Here is a 26,394-nt window from a genome sequence, read left to right as displayed (position 1 = left end):
TTTACCTAACCTTCATAAAGGCCAAATCATTTGAGGCAACACTTACTTTTCCTGGAATCTTTGTCCCTTAATCCTAGAGGGGTGTGACCTACTTTTGAAAATCGTTATTTCTTTAGGCAGGATTCCACTCTGGACCATAGCTGTCAATTTTTCCCTTTTCTTGCGAGGAATCCTATTCGGAATAAGGGAATTTCCCTTTAAAAAAGGGGAAAGTTGACAGCTATGCTCTGGAAAATGCTCAGAGGCAATCCCCTCTTTTTCCTCCAGGATGATGCAGAAGACTGACCCTCAGCAGCCATAATTCATCCTAACAAACTCTGACATCGAGCCCTTGCTTTAAAAAAAAACAGCAGTCTAGTCTGTGAAACACTCACCCAAAAAGAGGCACGAGAAACAGAAGTGGGGAATTTGACTCCAACTCCCATCAGCCCCGGCCACTGTGGCCGAAAGCCCGGGGCTGATGGGAGCTGTAGTCCATCTACATCTGAACGAAGGGCAGGAGGGTGATCTGTTGAGGGTTGGGAGAGGCGGAGCCCCTGCCAGACCCTGTCCCTTTGATTGGTTACCGAGACCAGTTTTAGCCGCCGTATTGGTGGAGAGGGAGCGGCCGGGGTCTGTCAAGGGGCATGGCGCGGCACGCCAGTCTTGTCATTCAGACTCCACAACGTTCGTTAATCGGCGGGCGGGAGGGAGCGAGGGGGGGAACGCCTCCTCGCTCTTCCCATAGGTTGGACGGAGGTGTGGGCGGGGACGGAGAGAGAGAAAAAACATGGAGAGCGCCGCCTCCACGCTCTTCCCACAGGATGGACGGAGTCAACAGAGCCGACCGGCGCCTGCGCAGAACCGCCCTGCCTCATTCTCTCCTCACGCACAGACGCGCGCCCACAGTCTACTTTGCCGCGCTGCCGCTCTGCGCTGCTTTGCCCCCCCCTACCGACCCCTTTTACCTCAGCGCCGCCTGACCAGTCTCTGAGGCGAGCCGTGGAAGCCCGCCCCGCTCTGGGAGGAGGAGGGAAAGATGCCCGGAGCCTCCTCGAGGCGGCGCAGGGAGCTGCCGCCGCCGCCGCTGTGACTCGAACCCCTTCCCAAGCCAGCGAAGGGAGCGGCCGCGAGAAAGAGAGAAAGCGTCTCCCATGAGCAGCGCCTCCCCCTCGCCAGGGCAGCGCCGCCCTTCGCCTCCCCAGCGCCGGCAGCGAGAGAGAGCGGGCGGGCCCTGCTCCGAAGCGGGCGGCGAGGCATGCCGTCGACGTGGCTGAGCTGCCGCCTGGCGCTGCGCTTGGGCTCCGGGTGGCCCGGCGGCTCCTCGCCCTCCGCGCTGCTTTCCCGCCTCAGCCTCCGGGCTCCGCAGCCGAGGGGCCTCCGCTGCTGCTGCTGCTGCCGTTGCCTCCTGCCTGTGCCGGGCCAGCGACGCTGCCTCAGCACCTTCCGAGGAAGGACTGTGGCTCCCGCTGCCCCGGCCTCGGCGGGCTCCCCGCGGTCTCTGGGCACGCACCCGAAGAAGGAGCCCATCGAGGCTCTGAACACGGCGCAAGGGGCGCGGGACTTCATCTACAGCCTCCACTCCACCGAGAGGAGCTGCCTGCTGAGGGAGCTGCACCGATTCGAGTCCATCGCCATCGCGCAAGGTAAGCAAAAGGGACCGCCGGGGAAAGGGCTCCTGGAGAAGGTGCTGCTTCTGCCCGGCGCGGGATTCGAACCCACGACCCTGGTAGATCCCGGGGGGGTCTCGCGCTCCGCCGAGCGAGCTCGGCTGGGCTTTGCTTCTTTGCGCCGCTTCCCCGCCCGAGGCAAGTATTCGGAATTGAGAGCGAGAGAAGAGGAGCCAGGAGGAAGAAGAAGAAGAAGAAGCCAAACTTTCCTACTTGGCGCATCGACCGAGGACCTCGTTGCCCCCGTTTCTCCCCTTCCGTATCTATAACGCGCTTACCCGGAGTTCAGCGAGGCTTAACTCCCAAGTAAAGCCTTGCCCGCCGCTTAAAGATTGCAGCCGGCGCTTGGCGTGAACTTGGGCAGCGGCCGCCGTTCTCCACCCGGCTTCGTCGTGCGATAATATCGCCAAGGAATACACAAGATACAAGGATAATGTCCCCGAGCACATTCAGAGTGGCTTTCCTGGGATGCTGTGTAACCATAACCAGCCACTGTAACTGTGGGGTTAAGGGGGAGGGTGTGGCTGTCAAGCAGGTTTGAGGCCTTGGTCTGGTACTGCTTTTGTGTGGAACGGGACAGGGATTCAGATGGGCGTGCTTTAGAAATAAACTATTGAGGCTAGGGCTGTGTGCTTGAAATGAATTCTGACTTGCATGGGGAAAGTGCTTCTCTTTAGTTCATGGACCCACCCATCTGACTTCGGGAGGCAGAGCTTCCAATTTAACAAACATGTTGTTTAGGGAGGGTTGATTGAGCCTCCAGGCCTAGGCATGGAAACACTGAAGGCATGCATTAACCTGATATAGGGAAAAAAGTATTCACCCTATGTTGGTTTCCTAGCCCATGGCTAGTTGTGTGCAGGTGTGGCTTTTAGCTTGTCATTACAAATGTTGCTTTTCCAGCATTTGGCAAGGTGTGCAGAAAGCTGAATTGCACATGTGATAGCAGTTGTACAGGGGTGACTTCTTACATACTGGGTGGTCACATGCATGATCTCTCTTGCCACATTTAGGGTTGTGCAAGTGAATTTTTGATTCTTTAATCTGTTACATTCCATTGTTTTGAATCGGTTGCATCCAATACTTTGGGTCCCATTTGTGGATTGTTGCCAAGAAGATAGTCATGGTGCATTCTTGACATTGGTGTTCCTGTGGGTTATACATGTACTGTAATCCAAATTCTGCTATCCCATTTTCCTGCAGTGTGTCCAGACTGAAGCAGGAAACAGAGCATGGTAACTTGGATACCTGGGAGTACTATTATGATAAATTTAAGATGTGAATATTTTATAAATGGGGCAATTAAAAAAAAAACCTCTTATATGAAAAGGGAATCAATGAGAGCATACTCTACTGTCTACAGCAGTAGAGAAAAAAGCACAAACATTGATTTGATTGGAGGGCACATGACCAACTAAACTGTTTCATAGTTCTGAGACTGCATGTAGATGGCAGCTTGTTTCACAACACTGAAATGGAAGTACTAAAATTGGAGCTATATCTGACCTAAGTGGTACTAACTAGCACTGGGATGGTTTGGAGCTAAAATTGCAGATTTGGAGACCATACCTCTTTTGCTAGCCTTAGTTTCTCTGTGCTAATTGCTTCTAGTGACAGTCTCTGTGAGGGTTTCAGGTGACAGCTGCACTGATTCAGCACATCTTGTCAATGTAAAACTTTTCTAACTGCTTTGACTGCTGATGTATGGAGACTAAAGTATGGATATTGAACAACCCGTTGATTTTGTATGTTAATAAAAGAAACAGAAGCAGTGGAATAGGAATAACAGAATATACTTGACTGAGGATCCATCTTTTAGTTAAGATTTTGGAAAAACTAGAGATTTTGCTAAAAGGAGAAGATATTGTACTTGTCAACTTCAGCCTACACCACAGTATATGTTAAGAGTATTTTATTTGCTTATCTAGCATAATACTATATTTTTCTGTCTATAAGATGCCCCATGTATATTTTGGGGGACTCAGATTTAAGAAAATGGGGGGAGATGGCCCAGAGTATAAGATGCCCCCTAATTTTTGACATTATTTTTTAGGGAAAAAACCTAGTCTTATACCCGGAAAAATATGGTGTTTTATTTGTCTATATAGCATCATCAATGTATGCAGTACAGAGGTTGAGATGTGAAGCCGTGGGGAAAGCTAGATTTTTCCTTGTTTATTTTTTCATTTAAATTTCCCAGGTTTTTTCACAGGACTTCGCATCTCCGCAGATGACAGGTTCTTATCTAGGGGGCTTACAATCTATAATTCAACACTGAAATGAAATAGAAGGTGATAGAAGTGGAACGAGGGTTGAACAGGATTTGTTTAGCCAAACTGAAGAGCCACAGAATAGTAGAAGTTAAAGATATCCTGCAATTTACTGGGCAGGTTTACATAAAAAATAAATCATGGTTCAAATGTAACTGTGGTGTGTTCTTTTACGTTTTCTGTAGTATTGTGTTATGGTAGCATTTTAGACCTCCAGCATATTGGATGGCATGTTTTCTTTGAAATCATGAATATTCCAGCATGTATTCTGTCACATTGAGCTGGCACATCAAATAGCTTGTTTTGGAACATTGCTTAATATAAAAGGCTTGTATCATAGTGTGAATAATGTCCATTCAGCTTTTTCCATAGTGAATAAGAGCAGCTGTTATGAGTTCCAAAGTGCATGCATGTGACAGCATCATGTTGAAATGGCTTTAAAGATCATGTAAGGTTATCTTTCACATTGATTTTTCACCTATTTTTCAGTTATATAGCAGGTTCCCAGCTGATAGTCTCCTAGATGAAAGGCTGAAGTGACTGGAGAACTGCAACCTTTAAAGTAGAAAAATGAGCAAATGCTAAATTTAAAGTTCTTCAAGTGTTATAGGTTACTAGCAGCAAGCTTTCTTGGGTAAGGTTTGAGGTTACAATACACATTTAGAAACTAGCTTGCATTTGACTCTGGGCCATGACTTTGGTAAATATGCCCTTGAAAAGGACACTTGGATGGCCCATAGCTAGGTACTCACAATCTGTTGCATTGGTATTGTTTAGCCTCAGATATGTGTTTACTCTTAAGCTTATATATAAAAATATAAATCAAAGCTTTAATATTGAGTCTTATAACTCTCAGATAGTTACTTCCTATATTTGTAACTTCAGTTCTGAAACAATCAGAATTTTCCTATATTTTTCAAAATTCTAATTTCAAAATTCTTTCCTGTTTAAATCTTCCAAAAAATAAAAATAATTCTGATTTGGGTGTTGCAATGCAGGCTTATGTGATGCCTACACCACCTCACTCCAGCCTTCGTTTTGCAGAGCTGTAATTAAGGGACGCGGGTGGTGCTGTGGGTTAAACCACAGAGCCTAGGACTTGCCAATTAGAAGGTCGTGGTTCGAATCCCTGCAACGGGGTGAGCTCCCGTTGCTCAGTCCCTGCTTCTGCCAACCTAGCAGTTCAAAAGCACATCAAAGTGCAAGTAGATAAATAGGTACCGCTCTGGCGGGAAGGTAAATGGTGTTTCCGTGTGCTGCTCTGGTTCGCCAGAAGCGGCTTAGTCATGCTGGCCACATACCCGGAAGCTGTACGCCAGCTCCCTCAGCCAGTAAAGCGAGATGAGCGCCGCCACCCCAGAGTCGGTCATGACTGGACCTAATGGTCAGGGGTCCCTTTACCTTTTAACCTGCTAATTGTCTGTGTGCAGTGCTTTTTCTCTTGACAGTAGCTTTTAACTTCCTTTTTTTTTGTTCCTCTGGGGCCTTCCTCAGGCTTTTCTTGCTGGATCCTGGTTAAGAGTCCCAGTGTCGTTTTCTTCCAAAGGAAGCTCCTATTTGTCACATTCAGCATTAGTTCTGCACCTCAGAATCTCTGTTGTGTTTCATGGGGACATGCTTAGAATTCTCAGTCTTAATTTGTTTGGGATCCAGAAATGTTGGCTTGACTTGCAAGTCAGCCAGTATTTGTGGTCTCTACTAATCCCCTGTCCTGCATCCACTGGTATGGACAGTGCATATAAGAGAGAAATGGTGACCTATCTCATTTATGTTGGTATGTATGGAGAAGGTACAAAATGTCAAGAGTCTTAGGAGCTTAAATTACAGTGGAAATGAGGCTTCTGAGATAGCAATTTTGTTGTGCCAATTAGCTTACCCACATGAGGTCTGAGGGCACACAGTCCTGAGGATGTGGCAATTCATTCAGTTGAATTAAGTGAAGCCAAAGTACTGACAGCAGTACCTGCACAAGTTTTAGAATTTCCCCCGGGTGGAGATCTCTGGATGCCAGGTTGGCAACTGAAATCCCCATCTGGTTGGCCCCTCCAGCTTTCGTAAGCAGAAGAGCTTATTTATTGCAATTATATCTCACCTTTTTCTCCAAAGAGTATATGGTTTTCTCCAAAGAGTATATGGTTCACCCCCCAGTAAGTTAGGTTGAGATGTTGTGACTGGCCCAAGGACACCCAGTGAGCTTCATGACTCAGTGGGGATTCGAACCCTTATCTCCCAGGTTCTTGTCTGACACTCTAACCACTACACACGTTGACTTCCTAGAGTACTTCTGCTATGGGGCAGGTATGTAAATTAAATGGGAAACCAAAATGTCAGAGAAGGATCTGAAATATTTTCCTGGAAGCTTGAATTGCATTGTTTTATTTGCTGTTTTAATGTGTTGTAAACCACAGATTTTTCTTATTTAAAATATAAAGTGATATTGATATTATTATTATTTTGCAAAAAGGGCCACCTAGATATTCCATTGTGGCGACTGTAACCTAGGTTTAAGCTGCCATTTGGTGATTAGCTTATATTTGAGTTTCTAATACAGTCATACCTCGTGTTGTGTCCGCTTCATGTTGCGTCTTTTACATCCCATGGCAACCTGGAAGTACCGGAATGGGTTACTTCCTGGTTTCGCCGCTCACACATGTGCAGAAGCGCCAGATGGCACTGTGCGCCTGTGCAGATGCAGCACTTCAAGTTCCGGGCATTTCACGTTACGAACGGGCCTCCGGAACGGATCCTGTCTGTAACATGAGGTACCACTGTACTGCTGCAGTCTTCTGTGACATCTTAGTAGCCCATCTAATTTCAGGGAGCGGGGGCTGGGAGGTATGCATTTGCCTTAGGAGTTGTCTTTCCCTTTAAGTAGTTACTGTGACTCTCTGGTAGATGCTTCTTATGAGCTAAATGTTCTTTGCTCTTATTTAGTGCTGCATTCATATCTCTCTGACCATATTTGCATGGTGAGATCAAAGTAGAATTTTTAATTACTGCTGGCCAGCATCTGTAAAACTATACAACTGTTTCTATACAAACATTAATTTTATCTCAAAATGGCTAAAGGGTAGCGAAACAGCATTGGTTAAAAGGTCACATGAACTAAAGATTTCTAATTTAGATTAGCTCAGATGACTTAAGTAACACTTGTTCTGGCATGAAAAATTGGAACAGTTACACAGCTTTCATAAAGTTGTGCTATTTGGGGGAATGACATGATGACAATGACTCATAACTAGATTGGATCACAGAACTAACAAACCTGTTTTTTGTAATAGTGCATTGTCTTCTGTTTTGGCAATAGTATCTCTTTCAAGACTATGTATAATTATTTGTTATTAAAGAGTTACAGAAGTTGCCTTTTTATTGTGAGATCAGTCATGCAGGATTAACAGGAGGTGCTTAAATGCTAAATACAATGCCACTATATACCTGATACTATGACTTTTAATATTTAATTTGAGAGACTATTGTTCACACTCTTTATTCAGATTCATAAAATTCAACACACTGCACAGACTCCACAATGATGCAAGGTGAAACATTTCCAATGCTTTATTTTTCTATGGAAAATATTATATTTCATAAATTCATTAGAAACAATGAATGGATGTGAGATGCAAAGAAATATTAGGCTAGTGTGACAGTTTCAAAGTTTTAGCTTTGTTTTTCTAAATACTAAGGATGCTAAATTAGATCACTCCCTAGGGTATCAGAAAATAGTCTGCTACAACACCCTAATTTCCAGTAAATATTCCCATTTAAAATATTCTGGAAAACCAGTATCCCTGAGTATCCCATGCATAGATCTTCAAAGTATAGAGCTACCAAGAATTTACCTCCCTTGGTAGCCAGTCATTATCTGTGATGGCCTTAGACCCTTTCCATCTCTGGTAGTTTGTTTATTTTCCTGTTATATCAGTCATGCACAACTTGCTGTGCAAATGATTGTGAGTAGAAAGGAGGAAAGGGGCAAAGAAATGCTAAGAATAGGTTTATAAATAGCAGCTGTTTTGCTCACCTGTGGTAAAAATGACCTCTAGGTTGTCTGAAACCCAAGTATCTAATGAATAAAATTTAAAGATGCTGGCCAAGTAACTTGTAGATTTGGGCAGGAGCAGTTAATTGATGTGCATGGAGGAAAATAGACAATTCTTCCCTCAAAGGAGCAGTAAGAAGGCAAGCACATAGCTGTGGTCTTGCAAGAGTAGTTCTGCAAGCATCTGTACCAGTATGAGAAGCAGTAGTTCAGCTATCGATACGTCTATCATATTTTCTTGATTTATCCTGACTCAAATTATTTTTTTCTGGTTGCACTTGCCCAAATTTATAAATAATCTCATAAGGATTTGACAAGTCTATGTAAACCTAGCAGAGTTTATTTTTTATGTGCAAGATTGGGAAAGAGGAAAATATGCCATATTACTTCAATTTCTTCAGGAATAAGGTAAACCTATCCATTTCACACAAGTGTATGTGATAGACCTTGATGGTTTGAAATTCAAAGCAACAGGTTGGTGTGCCTAATTGTTTCCTTGCTCCAAATGTTATACACCACAAGCTGTTCTTCCACCCCGGTGGTGTTCCGTGTGTGTGTGCAAATACTATTATAAGTAGTATAAAGCACACCACATAATGCTGGATCAGATTATACCACAATATAGGTGTGTGTTGAATCTGCTGCAGAGCAACAAAAAAAGAAAACCAGAATAAACTGGACAGAATGTTGTTGGTGCCCAATTAAACTGAATGTTTCACCTTGCACATTGGGTCACACTTGGAGTAGATGCACTGAAATCAGTGGGCTTTAAGTCCATTGTTTTCAGTGGGCAAGTATGACTAAAATTAGATCTCGACCATTAAATATACCAGTGGCATAGCAGAAAAATATTAGACTTGCTTCTGAGCAAGCATACATAGGATTATGCTGCACAGTTTGTAGTTGGAGTAAGTTCTGAAAACACGGATTCATGAATATTAAAGGCTTTTAACATTGAAATGTAACTTTATTTCTTACATTTGAAAAACTTTAGCTTCCAGATTTCCTAAACCACTGGTACCACTTGAGATGCCATTGAAGCAAATAGTACCACCCGAACCAACTAGTACTTGGGGTACAGTAAACTTCTCTACTTGCTACATAAACGTGCATGGTCTAAATAGGTGCTAGGTGAACCATGGTTTTGATATGATGCAAAATAGATGCTGCTGTTTCATTAAATCTACTTACATAAAGATGCTATTCTGTTTGTTTTGTGTAACCTGGAATGTTTAACAGAAATGGCCATGGTTGTTTCCATTTGCATTAGCATATGACTATAATGAGTTTCAGGGGTTGCCATTTTTGGGGGGACCATTAGACATATTTCTATTTTTGAGAGAGCATTGTGGGTGTCAGTCACAAAGTGATTGTTGTGGCATAACACACCATAGTTGGGTGAATTTGAGAAGAGTCCTGCTGAATCAAACCAAATATAGATCCCGTGTTCTATTTCTCATAGTGGCCAATTAGTTATCTCAATCAGAGAGCAGCTATTCTGTGGCTTGTTCCTGGAACTCACTCATTCTGTCTCTGAATTCAGAAATTCCATTTAGCCATCATGACTCATAGCCATGAAAGACAAATTTATGGTGAGAGGTTCTGAAGTCTTTTACCTTATACCTACCACCACATCTTGTGGCAGTGCGTTCCATAGTTTAGTGATGAATTGTATGAAAAGTACATTTAACTGTCCCAAATCTTCTACCAACTAATTTCTTTGGATAACTCAAATTCTAATATTATGCTTGAAGGAGAAAAGCCTTTCTCCTATGAGGATGAGGGAGTATCTTGGATATACACCAATCAGAATTTTAAACCATGTTCCAAGTGTGGTTGTGCTATAAAGAATTAGCGCAGTGTAGTTTAATTATGGTGCTTTGAATAAATCTCCGACTTCCTCATTCTCATACTTGTTCTGCTTAGTTAGGTACTTCATCATTTGCTATTGGATTCAAACCAGCAAGCTATGGCTATGCAAAAATCGAAGCCATAATTGGATATAATAGCAAACTGGTTTGCCACATACACAGGAGGAGGAATGTGCAAGGCCAAGACTTAACCATAGTTCAGTATTTTATTTCTGAACAGTGGCTAAATGTCATTTTTTTAAAAAAGCATTTCTCCTTGTCATGGTATATGAATCATGAGGAGCATGTGATTCATTTCCCTATTTTTAGGGGGTAAAATGGTCAAATTTTCATGTCTGATAAATACTTCTACAGTACTACTTCTACTACCTGTGTGCAGACCGAAAAAGTGACATCTAGAATTGGAAAGATGGTCTTAGTTTCAAAATCATTAATGTAGGCAGTATTGTTTCATACATAAATTTTTATTAGGGTTTATAAAGACAAATACAAAGACTATTGTCCCAAAAATTTTTTTTGTCTAGACTAAAACAATAATCTAGAGGCAAAAAAAGAGAGGAAAAAGAGGAAGGGAGGGAGGGATAGAGAAAAAGGAATAGAAAAAAATGAGAGAAAAGAAGGAATAGAAAAAGAATTGAAAGAGACAAGAGAAAAAGATAGGCAATATTGTTTGGTGAATCTCTGAGAAAATACACAATTTTAGCAGAGGTGTGTCCTAAGGATTGTGTTCTAATTATTTTGTTTGTCAAGTTAAACTTTGTATTTAATTCTCTTCTTGATATTTGACTTAAAAAAAAACCTATTGTTTTCCATAAAGGAAAACAATAAGGAACAATACATTCTATAGCATAGTAGCATAACACTACAAAATTAAACATCATTACAAGAGCAGAGTAAAATTGTGAAACCATGATTTGAAGTGGATCTGTGCAACAAGAGAAATACATGTGATATAGGCACATACCCCTTTATATGTAGGATTTGGAAATCAAACAAGCAGCCACAAATGCTTTAGTAAAGCATAGGACCATAGCAGATGGTGTGAGACTGGAGGGACGGAAGAACCCTTCGTTGGGTTAATGGGAATCAAGATAACATTTGGATTTAATTCCTCTTACATCTCTGTTGCATTCCATAACTTGCTCAAGCCCACTAAGTTTTAGACTCTATTCCACCAACTTTTTAAGGTAAAATGGGAGTGAAAGTGTCAATGCTGTGCTAGTTCTTACTGGGCTGCTGCTAGTAACTCTGTGGTCCTATCTGTATACATTGCATTCTCCAGTGTGCCAGGGAGGATGGAGAGCAACACTAGATTCAGAGAAATTATTTGCTGTGATATTTGAATAATTTAACAGACATTCAGAGCAAATATCTGTTGTATCTGATTTGTTTTGTCAGACCTTAGTTTTAATACAGAGCTATCTCTTGTGTGTGGGCTTTTAGCTGTCTAAATACTGCTGAGATGCTTGACAAATACGTTGTAATCTCTGTAGGATCCTGCTATGCAAGCTGTATACTCTTGGCATCTAAGTCTATCAATTATGTTGGCAGACATAGCTTTTCTTTTAATCAGGTTCATTTATACTTTCATCAGTTTTTTAGTTCTTTGTAAGTTAATGTGTTAATAATGTGTAAATTAATGTGTTAATTAATGTGCTTAATCTGACACTGCCCCCCCCCCCCGTTTTGAGTTCGGAGAAGTATTTCCTGTTTCATATTGTGAATAGCACTCTTAGAATATTTGTAATTAAGTCTGGTTTTTTAAGTTCAGACTAAATATGATTCTTGAAAGGATAGTTTTGAACTCTGAAATGGAAGAACCAAAACACTGATTATTGGCTTCTCATTAGTAAAGAAGAACTGTATTTGTAGCTACAATTCTGTGATCCTGTTCACCACTTTATTGTTAGTAATGTAGTGTCAAAAACAGTCCAGTCTGTACCAGTTTAATCATGCAGTGGAAACATTGACTGTGATTGAGGAGAACAAAGAGCAGTTTAAGGACCAGAGTTCTTGAAGGACTGTACATAAAAATCTTGAGTGGAATGCATGTACCATCTGAGGTAAAGTGAATGGCAGTCAAAGAGGGAGCTGCCTTGATTATGGCACCCCAGTTGCAGAATGCTTATTGTCCATTTAATGACCCTTTCCAAAACTTTCCTGATCCTGCTGACTGTTTTATGCCACTTTTATGATTTTGCGTCTTTTAGCTTGCTTTTTGTATTTACATCTTATTTATTATTTTTGTAAATTATCCTGGGAATATGATTAAAAGGGGGGTATAAAAATACTTAGAAATAATTTTTAAGCTGGCAAGCTAGCTTGGTTAACCTGAATTTGTGGTCTCAATTTTAAGTTAGATAAAACTGGTATGAACTTGGTAAGTTCATAATGCACTACTTGTGATGCTAAATTTCCAGCATATTGCTGAAGCCCTCATTATGGTAACTTATGTGTTGCTCACAAAATTTCATTGGAAAAGAAACAACTGGTTTTTGCAGTACCAGAGCAACCTATTGTAGTCTGTTTATAACCTGGTAAAAGCCCAGCAGAAATTTCGAGAGCTCCTTTTTGAACTGTTCAGATCAGTTTATTTCCCACCTGAACATTCAACATCCTTAGTTAAGATGATGGGGACAGCTTGCTATCTTTTTCTCCAGTTTAAATGATGAAAGGGGAGCAGTCTTTCAAAATCTGATGTGCAGTTCTCCAATGAATGGGATATGTGGCCTTTCATATTGGTATGGTGATAGAATACTTAGAAGATACAATGCTAACAGTTGATAGAGGTAGACATCAAAGGATCCAAATTTAGGCCTCCCAAATGTGTGTATGTAGACTAGGAGCTATCCTTTGCTCACAAATTTGAAGCTTTTTCTTCCTTTAGGAAAATAGAGCAGTTTGTTCCAAATTGGAACAAAATATGATTTGAATTGACATTAAATATGATTTGATTTGACAGGCTGAAAAGCAGCTGTTCAACGGTCTTGACTGGTATTCTGTGCCATAAATGGTCTGATAGTTTTTTCTTCTTGATTAAGCCACCCCCCCCCATTTTCAACTTGAAATGTTATACCTCTTAGTACCGTCATGTGCCTATCTGAAACAAAGGCATCTCTAAGCTTTTATGGTGAACACTTGCAGAAGTTTTCAGAATTGCAAGTGCAAAAATTTAATCCTGCGATTACCAAATTATTCTGTATGCTCCTGCTGTCACTGTGGGTTGACAAAATTATTGAGCTTTGAGAAAAATGAAATCTATCTAGATTTATCACTGCAAGATCAGTGTGAGTGAATTATTGGGACCTTTTGCTGGGGAAGCAGGGGTGAAGAAAATTAGGGTTACAGCATCTTTGCACTGCTGATATGATAGAGTGTGGTTGTGTTGGCACGGAGAGAAGTGGGAGCAGCCTGGCTCTTCAGAGCCAATCCGCTCCTGTCTGGCCCCTGGGGAGGTGAGGCCAATGAGCAGTTTCTATTGGGCAGGATTCATAGTACAAAATGGAGCACCAGAGACAGAGGTAATTGCCTACTCTGCCCTATGAGTTATATACTGGGATGAACTGCTTTTGAGTTTCTACAGACCATCAGAGTTCCTAACAGCCTAATTTTAAATTAAAAAGGAAGAACCCTGTTGTTGTTGTAGGGTTAGCAATTAGAAACTTTCTGATTTTACTGCAAATCATTCAGTGAACGTTTGGTAAACCCCACTATGCCTTCTACTTACCATGTTCTAGGGTGCAAGTCTATGCCCTGAATAAATTGAGCATGCTCCCAACATAGCCAACTGCCCTGTAGCAAAAAGGAATTCTAGGAAAAGTCATTGGTATTGGGCAAGTTGTTATTAGGGCAGCTTGTCTGTTGTTACCAATCTTCTTATTGAAGATCCTCTGGTAAGTGTGTAGGTAACCATCCCCTTAAAACAATTTGAAAACCATTGTACTATGTGATGCTGTGTACATCTTAGAGGATACCAAAAGGATGACATTGCTAGACTATATATTTACCATTCTTGAGGAATTAATTTCATGAAAATATATTTTCCCTCATGCGGCCATTATTTATTTTATTTTTATTGAGAAAACAACTATGAACTGCCTAATTAAAAAAAAATCTAAGCAGTGTCCATAAAGTAATATGAAATAATAGTACATGGATAGTCAGCAGCATCTTGAAAACAAAGCAAGCACCATATTTTTCGCCCTATAGGACGCACTTTTCCCCCTCCAAAAATGAAGGGGAAATCTGTGTGCGTCCTATGGGGCGAATACAGGCTTTCGCTGAAGCTTGGAGAGCGAGAGGGGTCGGTGCGCACCGACCCCTCTTGCTCTCCAGGCTTCAGGAAGCTATCAGCAAGCCTGGGGAGCCCGCGGGAGTTCCCGCAGGGTTCCCTAGGCTGCGGATAGCAGCCCCTCGCGCCGGGCAGACATCCGCAGCGTGGGGAGCCCTGCGGGAGTTCCCGCAGGGCTCCCCACGCTGCGGATAGCAGCCTGCCGCCCGGCGCGAGGAGCGCCCTTAAGCAGAGCGCCCCTCGCGCTGGGCAGACATCCGCAGCGTGGGGAGCCCTGCGGGAGTTCCCGCAGGGCTCCCCACGCTGTGGATAGCAGCCTGCCGCCTGGCACGCAGGGCGCCCTGAAGCAGAGCGCCCCACGTGCTGGGCAGACATCGGCCAGCCCCACAAGCTCGGGGGACAGCTGGGAGGCGCAGCGCCGCCATACCGCTGTTCCCTGACCTGGTTTTGGGGGTGAAATAAAGGGAATTCCCCCCCTTTATTTCCCCCCCCCCAAAAGCTAGGTGCGTCCTATGGGACGAAAAATACGGTATATATGACTAACTTACATATCTTTGTAGGCATGCTAGAAAAAGTTTTATTATGGTGTGCCTGCAGTTTGGGGGTTACTTTTGGCAGGAAAAAATGGTACCTGGTAAGGAGTTAAATCGATACATTTGTATGAAGCGCAATACTAAGAAAAGAGGAAGATGTTTCTTGTTTCTAAAAATATCAGTGGGGAAAAGCATGTGTTTGAGAATCAATAGATGTTTACTCGATATGGACTGTTTATGTTAACTGCTATAGTGAAACCTAGAAATGAGACTTTCCCATTGGGCAAACCTTTAAGTAGTTCTCATGCTGTATTTGTAATATTTCAGTTGCTTAAATAAAGTTAAAATTAACTTGATCTGGTTTCTGTGCATCTTATCCACCAGTCCAGATGTCTTCTACCACATAGTGCCATTTGCTTTTATGGGCTCTTGAATAAAGCTCCTTTTTGACAGACACAGGGATATATTTTGTTCAGTATGGGGTAATTAAATCTCTCACTGTCCTGATAGTATCTTGGCAAGTGATTTGCTGGCTTTGCCTTGACAGGCAGGTGGAGAAAAACTACGTACTGTATATTCTGTGTTCTGAACTGATGGATCTGAGGCACAGAAACTAACTTCAGGTAAGATGATCCTTCAGTCTGTATATGTAGGATACACTTGCTTAGAGCCAGTTGTCTTTCCAGTGTCTTTGTTTATAAAATAAGGCATACACCCCTTCATAGTTTATTCTTTTGGACTATAAAACTGTTGTATCCTGCCCTTCCTCCATGGAGCTCAGAGGCTCAAGGGGTCCTCACAGCAACCCAGCTACTTTAGGCTGAGACGCAGTGACTGGTCCCATGGCATCTGGTAAATTTTCCCCCACTAAACATCAACACACTTTATGAACTACACTACACCGAATGTACTCTGTACAGCTATGCTCACAATGTGATTCAACCTACTTGTACCATTAATCATGTGGTTGTTTTCATAATTTTTTGCAAAACACTAACTGTTGTTGCTGTAAGAACTGTTAACCCAATTCCTGCTTTTGGATTACCGGTAGATGCTTTGTGTTTTGTTTAGGCTGCAATTTTCTTCCTTACTGAAGGCTTAATTTTTTTTCTTTACTAACACCCCAGCAGTAGGATATCATTTAAATGACCCCCTCAATCTGATATCACTTTAATCCAATGTATTTTGAGTTGCAGAGTGTTGCTTAAAAATCAGTAAATGTTAGTGTAACGTTCTTCTTGTGGCAGGAAATTGGGTTTGTACCACTAACCAGCCTTGGAGATTTCTTCTTGTAAGCAATATAACATCTTTTTGTGGTATTGGGTAGTGTTCAAATCTTCAGATAACTGATTTTATCAAGAGCACTTAAGGGTAGTAAGTAGTCTCTATGAAAATATACATTTTAGGCACTTCTTGTTTATGGTAGGGTGCTTAGGAGAGTTAAAGGCCATGGAGTAACTTAAATTGTGATATTTATTTAAAAAGTATTTATCATTTCCATTTTTACAATTGAAACAATAACAACAATCCAGATGTAAAACACACAATTATTTTCATTTTACCTTCTCCCTTTCATGGTTCATTTTATTATTATTATTTTCTGCTACATATTCTATTCCCCCCAATATTTAAATATACTTACAACTATTATACCTAAAAGAAAAGCTTCTGGGATTTTAACAAATGTCTTTTTCAACATTTTTTTTCAGTTTATTATATTTCATCTCCCAGTAAGTCTTAACCGTTTTGCATGTCTACCACATATGATAAAAAGTACCTTCTTTTTCTTTACATTTCCAACACATATCTGATTCAGATTTATGCATCTTAGCTAGTTTACTCAGTGTCAGGTACCACCTGTAAATCATTTCCATAAAATTCTCCCTCAATATGTTAAAATTTAAATCTTTTTTCCATAGTTTCTCCCATGCACTCATCTTTAAATTATGACCTATATCTCTTGCCCAGTGAATTATAGCTGATTTTACCAATTCATCTTTTGTTTCCCATTCTAATAGTGACTTGTACATTTTGGAAATCATTTTTCCCTACTCTCAGTGATCTCTTTCAAATTGTGAGCTTTGGGTCATAAAACCCCTCCATTTATCCTGTCTAAACAAATCATTTATTTGATGATACTGCAACCAGTCTGTCACAGCCTCTCCAATGTGTCATGTTTTTAAAGTTTTATTTCTTCTTTTGAAAAGTCTAAAAGGTCTCTGTATGTTGCCTAATATCCTTCCATATTCCTAAATTGTGGGATTGTAATAAAGGGGCAACAGCATAATCATGTACCCTATCATATGCTGAGACTAAAGGTTGGATTTTTCAAGATCAATTATGGTACATTCAAGCAGGGAGAATTCAATTAGTCAGCAGTTGGGCACCCCTGCACTAGTGACAATGTAATTTGAGTATTTTAGCCAATATTATTCAGTGTTTCAGATGATCAAGCAAATGAATATACAGTCAATTATTTTGTGAAATGGTGCTTCATTAGCGTGCATAAGTGTATAGTTCTGTTAGCATGCTTTTGTTTAATCAAAGGAGAGCATGGATCTGAAACTCACAGAATACTGCAGTGAGCTACCGAGCTGCAGTTTTCTGCGCAGTAGCTTGCGAACGCACCATATATGAAGAAAGCTAAATTTTCTATGAAATGAGGATTTCACACTATGCTGTTCAAAGAGAACAGATGTTCAAATATGTGTGGTTATAATGCTTTTCTTTAATCACATTTTTCTACTTATCTAGAGAAGTTGGAAGTTGCGCCACCATCCACTGGACAGCTGAAACATGGTAAATTATGTCTATTTTTTTAGAAGCTTAACTGTGGAGAAAGCCTCTCTAATACTTGGAACATTTCTCTCGAGGCCAATGCAAGGCATACAGTTGAATACATGAGAGTACATTGGGCTGCTTGAGGCAGAACATTATAGAATTCTAAATCTTGCTTCCCCAAATTATGAGTAACATCATAAATCTGACTATCTTTACAAAAATAATTTTTACTAGTAAGTTTTACCTTTAGCTGTGATGAGAGGAGAGCGTGGTTAGAAGGGACAGAAACGAAATATGACAGAGAGGATGAAGATGTTTCACCCAGATCTTTGCAAATTGTTGATTAATGTTTATTATCAGATTTCCCTACCCAACACAACCCTTCCCATATATGACAATTTTGGTGGGGGGGGGAGGGATGACAACTCCAGATTAACTGGGCCTATAGCAGCTGCATCGATTTTTGTAGTGCACTGTGTACAATGTGCTGGTAGTTGCTGTGTGGTGAGTTATACATGGAAAGAGGCTTCCATATCCCTTTTCTGTGATCTCAAACATCACAGTTCATATGGGAGTTTTTTCAAATTGTAGAAAATGGAGAATTGAACAGTAGTCTGCATGTATGAATTTGCAAGCATTTGAAAGCACTCCTCACACATGTGTCTCTTTCTTCTAGTGTTCTTCCACAATGCAATACCTTTTGTAGGGTTTGGATTTTTTGATAATGCAATTATGATTGCTGCGGTAAGTCATGTTGCTCCTTGGTCTCAAGCTTGTTTTGTGCTGGGTTATATTTGATATCCAGTTACCTTGATATGATAACATATGTAACACTAGCTTCAGAAAGACATTATTTTCAGCAATGTTTTAGCATACTGTATTGCTATAATAGATGTAATCTTATGCATGTTGTCTTTTAAAGTTTCCATGAGAAATGGGTGGCAGAGACCCTGCTATTCCTAATGTCTTAATTTGGTAAATAAACAACTTCTGTAACCTTGCCTTTGTTAATGAATGTATAGATTTTAATGAAAGTTTATATTCTCTTTATTTTTAGGGCACACAAATAGAACTGTCCATAGGAATTGTCCTTGGAATTTCTACTATGGCAGGTAAGTAACCTATGCTTGACTGACTGTCCATGGCAATTTTGCTATAGCTGTCCACTAATCTACGAATGTGTCTGTGTACACTAGGTCATTTTTTTAAAAGCTGCTGATTGATGATTGAACTTTGTAGTGCCATATGGAAATTTGGTTACCGGATAATCTTACAGAAACCCAGTTCTTATGCAAAAACTGCACATTAAAGTTCCATGAATCTTTCTGCCATGATTTTGAAATCCTAAGCAGGCTGTGTATAACCACAAGGAGAGGCAGCTGGGGAGAGGCTGCTTAACTCCTCTCCTCCTGTTTGTACTTCTAAATCACATTCCCTGAGGTCCAGTTTCACCTGGGATGGTTAGGGGTCCTTCTGGATGCAAAAGCTGTTTGGGAAAGTGATTGGGGCTGGAAAAGATTTAGGGACAAAGGAGTTAAGCCATGGGTAGGCAAACTAAGGCTCGGGGGCTGGATACAGCCCAATCGCCTTCTAAATCCGGCCCGAGGACGGTCCAGGAATCAACGTGTTTTTACATGAGTAGAATGTGTCCTTTTATTTAAAATGCATCTCTGGGTTATTTGTGGGGCCTGCCTGGTGTTTTTACATAGGAATTCGTTCACCCCCCCCCCCAAATATAGTCTGGCCCCCCACAAGGTCTGAGGGACAGTGGACCGGCCCACCGCTGAAAAACTTTGCTGACCCCTGAGTTAAGCATTTCCTACATGCTTAAACAGCTCAAGAGGTTGAATCCACGCAGGAAACAGATCTCACATTTGCCTCTTGCATTCCTAGTTTTCTCTTCTTAAATAGTTTTAACTGACACCACGACCATCATCATTACTATTATTATTAGTTTAAAGCCACTTTGAGTGTTTATTGGTATATAAGTTCTATAAATAAGTTCTCACTTTGCAAAAGATTCTTTTATTTGCGCTTCCAAACTGTTCCAAGAGAGCAACAAAAAAAAAAAAAAGGTTTCTCCATGACACTTGAAACAAAGTGTCTCTGTTTAAGATGAAAGAGTGGCAGCCATATTAAAGTCACAAGTGTGAAGTATTATTGAATAGTCTCCTTTTAAATTTTAGAACTTTTTCATCCAAAAGGATCGACTGGCTAATTCTGAACCTGGAGGCAAATATTCATGATAGATTTTAAATTCAATAATGCAAGCAGCTTTCTTAGCAAGATTAACATGCTTATAGAAATAGAAGTTGGTTTTGCAGAAGCGTTGAAACTAGGAACATAGGAAGCTGCTTTATATTGAATCAGATCCAGCTCAGCATTATCTTCACTGACTGACAGCAGCAGTGCTCTAGAGTTTCAGAAAGGGGAGTCTTTCTCTGGAGATGCTGGGGATTGAAACTGTGACCTTCTGTGTACAAGGCAGATGCTCTGTCACTGAGCTATTGCTGTTGTGTGTATGTGAGAAAGTATGTTTTCACATCCCCCTGAGTACTGTAAATGTGCTGCTCGCTACATCTTTCAGTCTATACCTTCCCCTGTAGATTGCCATTGCTGATGTACACATGATATAGAACTCACCACTCACCCCAAAAATCTCGAAGTGGTCAAACATACAATTGCATCCTAGATTCTTACTCTTTTTAGAGTGTGATGCATGGAGAAGCTTATAAGAGCATCGGAGAGACATTTTTTTCATTCTGTTCAAAGCCACACTGATCAGTTGATTCTCTGTGCTTGTAGAGAGCCAGCCTGCACTGCTTTGAAGCCTCCATAATCAGCCAAATGATATGCTTCAGAATGTATTGTAAAGGACAACCACCTTTTGGCTCATCCCTGACTTTATCACCCCACAGGTGCAGGGCAGTACACCGTGACATGGCTTGGCCAAAATGGCCTGGTAATGGGGAGGCCTGGCTTATCCAGTTAGGTTCATAGCTTAGAAATTCCCCACTCCTGTATTACCCTGCTCTTGTACCAGCTTTCTTGGTTACCATTTTCTTTCCAAGTTCAATTCAAGGTGCTGTTTTTGACCTTTAAAGCTTTAAATGGCCTGAAACCAAAATTCCAGATTTACCTTCCTCTCTGTGTTACCTGACAATTTCATTCCTTTTCTGAGGCCCTGCTTCCGGTACCCTCATTGCTGGAAATTTCCTGTTTTAATTGTGTAGGTTACCATTCTCAAGTTGTTCTTCTCCTACAGGTTCTTCAAGATTATTGTTTGTATTCTGTACTAATACATATTTGATTGTAAGATCCTTGAATATTTTATAGAAAGGTGCATTATAAAGGGTTTCAAGCAAGCAAATAATATTAGGTATAATTCTGGATTCTGAACCATTAAATGAAATAAAACTGTTGGCATTTGTGTAGTGTATTGTTCTTTTATTAATAGATGCATTACAATGCTTGTGATTCTTTAATATCTAGCTGCTGCCTTGGGAAATCTTGTCTCGGACTTAGCTGGATTGGGGTAAGTCTTAATTATGTTTTGTAGGCTCTGATCCAGTATCTTGTTCTTACAGTGGTTAACCAAATGCCAATATTTACTTTCCCAACAATAGCTCTGGGGGCTGCTCTGTGGTTAATTCCCGCTTTACCACTATCTTGGAGCTGGATGGCTGGCAGTGGCAGAGTAGTGGAACTAAGTCTCAGATTTGTCAGTTCACAACCAACCATTCTCTCCCCCCCCCAATTGCAGTAGAAACAAGAAAGCTTTCTGGAGAAACCATCCCAACAAAAGGGCACAGCACCTGTTACATGCCAGAGTGCCTTAAAAGTTTATCCTTTCTACCCCAAATCTGGCATGGATCACCCATAGGCTTACCTCACCTATACTGCCAAGTTTCAAATCAGCCCTTTAAACTATTTCCCAACCTATAAGCCATAGAATCAACTCCCCCTTGACACAGAGCCACAACTGTTTTATGTATAGTGGTACCTCTGGTTGCAAACGGGATCCGTTCCAGAGGCCCATTCGCAACATGAGCAGAACGCAGCCTGCATCTGCGCGGGTCGCGATTCGCAGCTTCTGTGCATGCGCATGTCATTTTGCGCGTCTGCACGAGCGGCGAAACCCGGAAGTAACCCTTTCTGGTACTTCCGGGTCACCGCGGGACGCAACCTGAAAATGTGCAACCTGAAGCAAACGTAACATGAGGTATGACTGTATTAGTATTGAAATAGTCCCTCTTAAGCTTGAATGGCTTCCCAAGGGGCTGGTTTGGCATATGTTCAGGAGACAGAATTGCTCGCTGCATATCCACAAGCAACAGAAATCGAGCATCCTGTAACTACTATATTTCATTTTATTGTGCTCAAAATATTTTTGGGTTTTTTTTCTCCAAGACTTGCAGGTTATATTGAAGCTATGGCCTCTAGGCTGGGCCTCTCCATTCCTGATCTAACGCCCAAACAAGCTGACATGTGGCAAACACGCCTCAGTGCGCACGTGGTGAGTCTATGTTGTGTCTGCTTTGTTGTGTACAGTTTTGGTTAGTGAGAGGTTAAACAAACAGTAGACACAGTGTAGTGCAGTAGCACCTTGGATCAGAATTCAAGTCAGCTGGAAAAAGCTAAGTGCTCTCAGAATTTTGAGATATTAGGGGCATTTAACATGTGGCTTGTTCTGCAGATATAATGACCATAGTAGGCACACTATAGATACAGGTGGTAGCTTCCCATTTCTCAATTTATGTGTTTCTGTTAAATCCTTTTATACTTTTTTGCCACTCTGGCAACAAGTTGTTTTGGCAAGTACAAGGCAGCTGTAAGGGAAATATGGCTAGATGGTCATGAGACTATGAAAAGCAGCAACTTCAGTATTCAGATTATTCCTGAACCCTTCAACTTGTGGAGATACAATGTGCATGTTACTCCACTCCCTATTATTGTGGGAATAAGCTCTTTTAAAAATGCACATAGAGGTTCTCAGAATGTAAATTCTGCAGCAAATATTTGGGAATGAGAAGGATAATAGAAATGAGGTTCATTGCTCGTTACTTCCTGTTCCTGTTGTTGGACCTGAAATCTGGTAACCTTCATAACTAAATTGTGAGTGACCCATTTTTCTTTGTGTTTTATAGGGTAAGGCTATTGGAGTGACCATTGGCTGCCTTTTAGGAATGTTTCCATTGTTCTTCTTGGGAGATGAAGAAGAAAAAAAACTGGAAGAAAAAAATTAACCTTTTTACAATGCTTAAGATCTATATAAACTAATGTACCTCAATTATACAACTATGCTGTCAAAATACTTAGCATTTAGCAGACAGTAACAATGTATAGAATGGGGAACAAAACAGCATGCCATTTTATGGAAACACTAACTTATTGTGGCTTTGTTCTAGTACATCTTTTTATAAGGGTTTTTCCTTTTTAAAATGTAAATTGTTGATGTGTGTGTGTGTGTGTGTGTTTCACTTACACCGGCAGTTGGCGTTTACCATCCCCCCCCCTCTTTTGCCTCTATCTTTTATAAGGATTATTACTTTAAGTGCTTGCCATCAATGTACTGTATGGGGTTGGAGTTTGCATATTTACTTAGCATTTGCAAACGCATGGCACAAGTTCCCTTTGATGCCCGTCATTCTCTCCATTCTGGCCTTTCAGTGAAGCTAGGTGACAGATGGCTTTAGGAGGAATCATGTCTTTTATTCATCTTGGGTCACCAGTTGCACACTGTATGACTGAATAGCAAGACTTGTTTGAATAATGCAAAATTTGAAATAGGGTGTAGATACTTGCTGAATAATGAGGCAATTAGAGTGAAACACTTTAAAGGTCAATCGCAGTTTCAGGTGCTGTCCCTCTCTCAAACTCCATAAACACTGCTTGGAATTCATCCTTGATCTTGTCAAATTGGCATCTGAGATCAAGAGAGTCCTAAAAGTTGGAATCTTAGTAACTTACATGTAACATGGGCTACAGTTAGGAAATGGGGGTTTGCTCAGTAGTTGGAGCTGGAAAAATGTGCAAAACAACAATTAATGATAGTGCTCATCAGCACCAGAAGGCCAGTTGTTTGTGTGGGTGTAGCAACAATATTTTTGAAAATTGGGCTTCATTTCAGTTGGTGTGTGTATGCTGCCCTCCTTCCATGCCTCTCCAAAAGAATGAAAGAAAACCTTTATCTGAATTTCATTCATCAATTCTAGGCGTCTGGGGAACCCCCAACAAGATAAGGGTCTATTGTTTGCTGAATCATGTGTATTTGTAGAGCACTTTGTGCACTTGGTGTGTGCAGGCTGAGAAAAAGCAGTGCATAGTGCACTTTGATAGGGAGAAAGTGGAGTTCAGATGTGTTTAGAATTAGTGCAAAGTAAGATGAAGCCTTGAAAGGATGTAGCTCTTTAAACTGTGTTGCCTTCAGTGAGAAACAGACTTCAGTGTGCCACTTCTGGAAGTCTCCTGCTTCAGGAATTTGAAAGTAATTTTCACTGTCCTTGTTTCTTTGAATACTAACTGGGGCAGAATGTTACTTCAGCTGTGTCTTGGAATGCCTTTTAAATGTCTAGACTTGGTCTGGATGTGTGGATCATGTGTGCAAAATGTAACTTAAATAAATAAACTTGATCACTTTTCATTAATTAGAAGGGCATAAAGGTTTCTTTCCGTTTTGCCTCACTGGTTCTCTTGTCATACTTAGCGTGCAATTTCCCATGTACCTTTTACTTGTTGGAGTAGAGAATATTAATCTTTGCCATGTTCTGAATAATGGATGATAACTTGCACTGAACATCCAACTTCTAAATATACAACCAGCATAAGTAGGAATGAATACGTGGCTGTAGGAAGCTTTTAATGACACTTTGTTTTGAAGTCTTAGTTGTTGCTTTTTTAAAATAGTTTTTATGGAGGCATTATCCTATAAAGTCAAAGCTTGTTTCTAGCTATAAAATGCCATGACTTGCAGCCCTATTACTGAATCCTTGGGAGTTGTCACATGCGAGCTGCCACCGTACCTGGAAGCACATTGCATTGAAATCAATGGGACTTTCTTCTGAGTAAACATAGTAAGGTTTGAATTCGGTAAGACGATTCAGTAGTAGTTGGGTTCGGAATTTGACCGCATTCCCTCTTGACGCTATTGGCACCTAGGGCTATCAACTGAAACTCTGCTACCCAGTGGTCTGGTTTGCTCTTGTGCCTTTAGCAGCAGCTTGACTTGTACAAATCCAGTAGATGAAGCTTCTCAGAGCATGGCAATGCATTGTCATCTACTCTCGTTCTTCAGGTATCTGAAACCCAGGTATCTGAAGGACTGCCAACTTCTGCATGAATCCTCCTGTACATTTAGATACCGTCTTCCAAGACCCTCTACCTTAGGTGGGGTGAGACTGGGCAAAGGGCCTCTTTGGTTATGCCTCCTCACTTTTTTGAAATGTCCTCACCAGGAAGCCTGCCTCTCTTGTCTTTTTAACTCCAGTCAAAAACTCTTCTCTTGTATTAGGCTTTTAATTACGTATTTATAGTTTTAGCTCGCTGCTGTTTGGTATCCTACTGTTGTAAGCTGATTTTATGCTTTCATCTTTTTTTAGATTTGTTCACTGCCCTGAGAGCATTTGTGCTTAACCATGGGATTAATTGGGTTAAAAAAGAAAAAAGGGTTTGGCAACCCTAGAATAAGCCATATCTACAAACTGATACACAGCAGTATTTATAAATGCATTTTTGAATTAATTTTAATTTTTTTTGTTACAAAAACTATGAGGAGGTCTATACTCTTCCTATTCCAAATTTATTGCACATTCTGAGAGAGGAAAGAACTTAAATCAGTCACAAAATAAGTGACCCATATCTTCTGCTGACCCCTAGCAATTTAAAACAAATATTCTCTCACAACCATGATTTGAATAAAGCATCCCTTAAGTAACTGCTCTACTAATTTACAGAACCTTATAGCTTAATGTATCTGCTGATATACTGATATTCTGAATATAACATCACTTTAAGGATCAAACTAGATTGTTGGTAGCAGACCAGCATGTAAGAATCCCAAATATAAAAAGTGATGACGGAGAGAGAGAGACCTGGAAGGAGAAGCTGTAATCTTTAAACTACCTGCAAGCTGTAGGTGTACATACTCTTCCTCCCCTTCAGTTGTCTTTCCGAATCATGGATTCCCAGATATTCCCCCCCCCCCCCCCGATGGAAATAACAGCTTTGAGAGTTTTATTATAGGAGTTCATTCAGCTGTCACCCTAACATTGATTCTTCTTGGTTTCAAAAGGATCACATATTAGGTGATAAATGCTGAATGTACAGTTTAATAGTTTTGGCTGCATCTTTCTCTGTGTAACTTGCTGACAAATATAAATTTGTTTATGACTTTCCCCCAACTTGTCTTACTGTACTGGGTATTATGATATTTGGTGACAAAAGATCAAAGCAATAGTCAACAACTGACAGGCTGACTGGAACAACTAAATTTCCTGAAGAGAGCACCAGAACAAAAACCTAGCCAAATGTCTGCTGCTGCAATAGTTTGCATTTTTTTTAAAAAATAAGAAGTTCATTTAGTACTGTTTTTTGTTTTTTTGTTTTGGTTTGTGCATGTAAATTGGGTGCATTTTTGTTGATATATGTATGTCAAACTATTGTACTATGACCAATGTTTTTAACAAGAAAATATGAACTAAATCTTATAAAAATGTGTGTGTGTGTTGAGAATTCATTGTTGTCAAACTGTTACTATATCAATTATCTTGGACATGTAAGGTAAGTGACTGATAGAATCGAAATGGTGAAATCAATGCCAAGGGAACATTTTCAAATATGAATGAGCCCCCCCCCCCAATTTCTTGTGTGTGGATGCATTCTGCAACATGTCGCTGATGCAATAATGTTGCATTAGTGATGAACTTAAATTGGAATTACCACATTGTTGCTGTCTGGAA

General features: G+C 40.8%; 1 protein-coding gene across 1 annotated transcript; it reads left to right on the top strand.

The window, feature by feature from the left end:
• Positions 1–819: 819 nt before the first annotated feature.
• TMEM65 (transmembrane protein 65) lies at positions 820–26,150 on the top strand. The gene is given in 10 exon segments (XM_083622302.1): positions 820–1,390; positions 1,392–1,440; positions 1,443–1,625; positions 8,956–9,036; positions 17,411–17,455; positions 18,114–18,181; positions 18,495–18,549; positions 20,930–20,972; positions 21,848–21,953; positions 22,585–26,150. Coding segments are annotated over 10 exon segments (882 nt in total). The 5' UTR covers positions 820–1,237; the 3' UTR covers positions 22,684–26,150.
• The last annotated feature ends 244 nt before the right edge of the window (positions 26,151–26,394 follow it).

Source organism: Podarcis filfolensis (assembly GCF_964270895.1).
Source record: "Podarcis filfolensis genome assembly, chromosome: 7".
In the NCBI taxonomy this organism is placed as follows: Eukaryota; Metazoa; Chordata; class Lepidosauria; order Squamata; family Lacertidae; genus Podarcis; species Podarcis filfolensis.
This window is presented reverse-complemented; position numbering and strand designations above follow the sequence as displayed.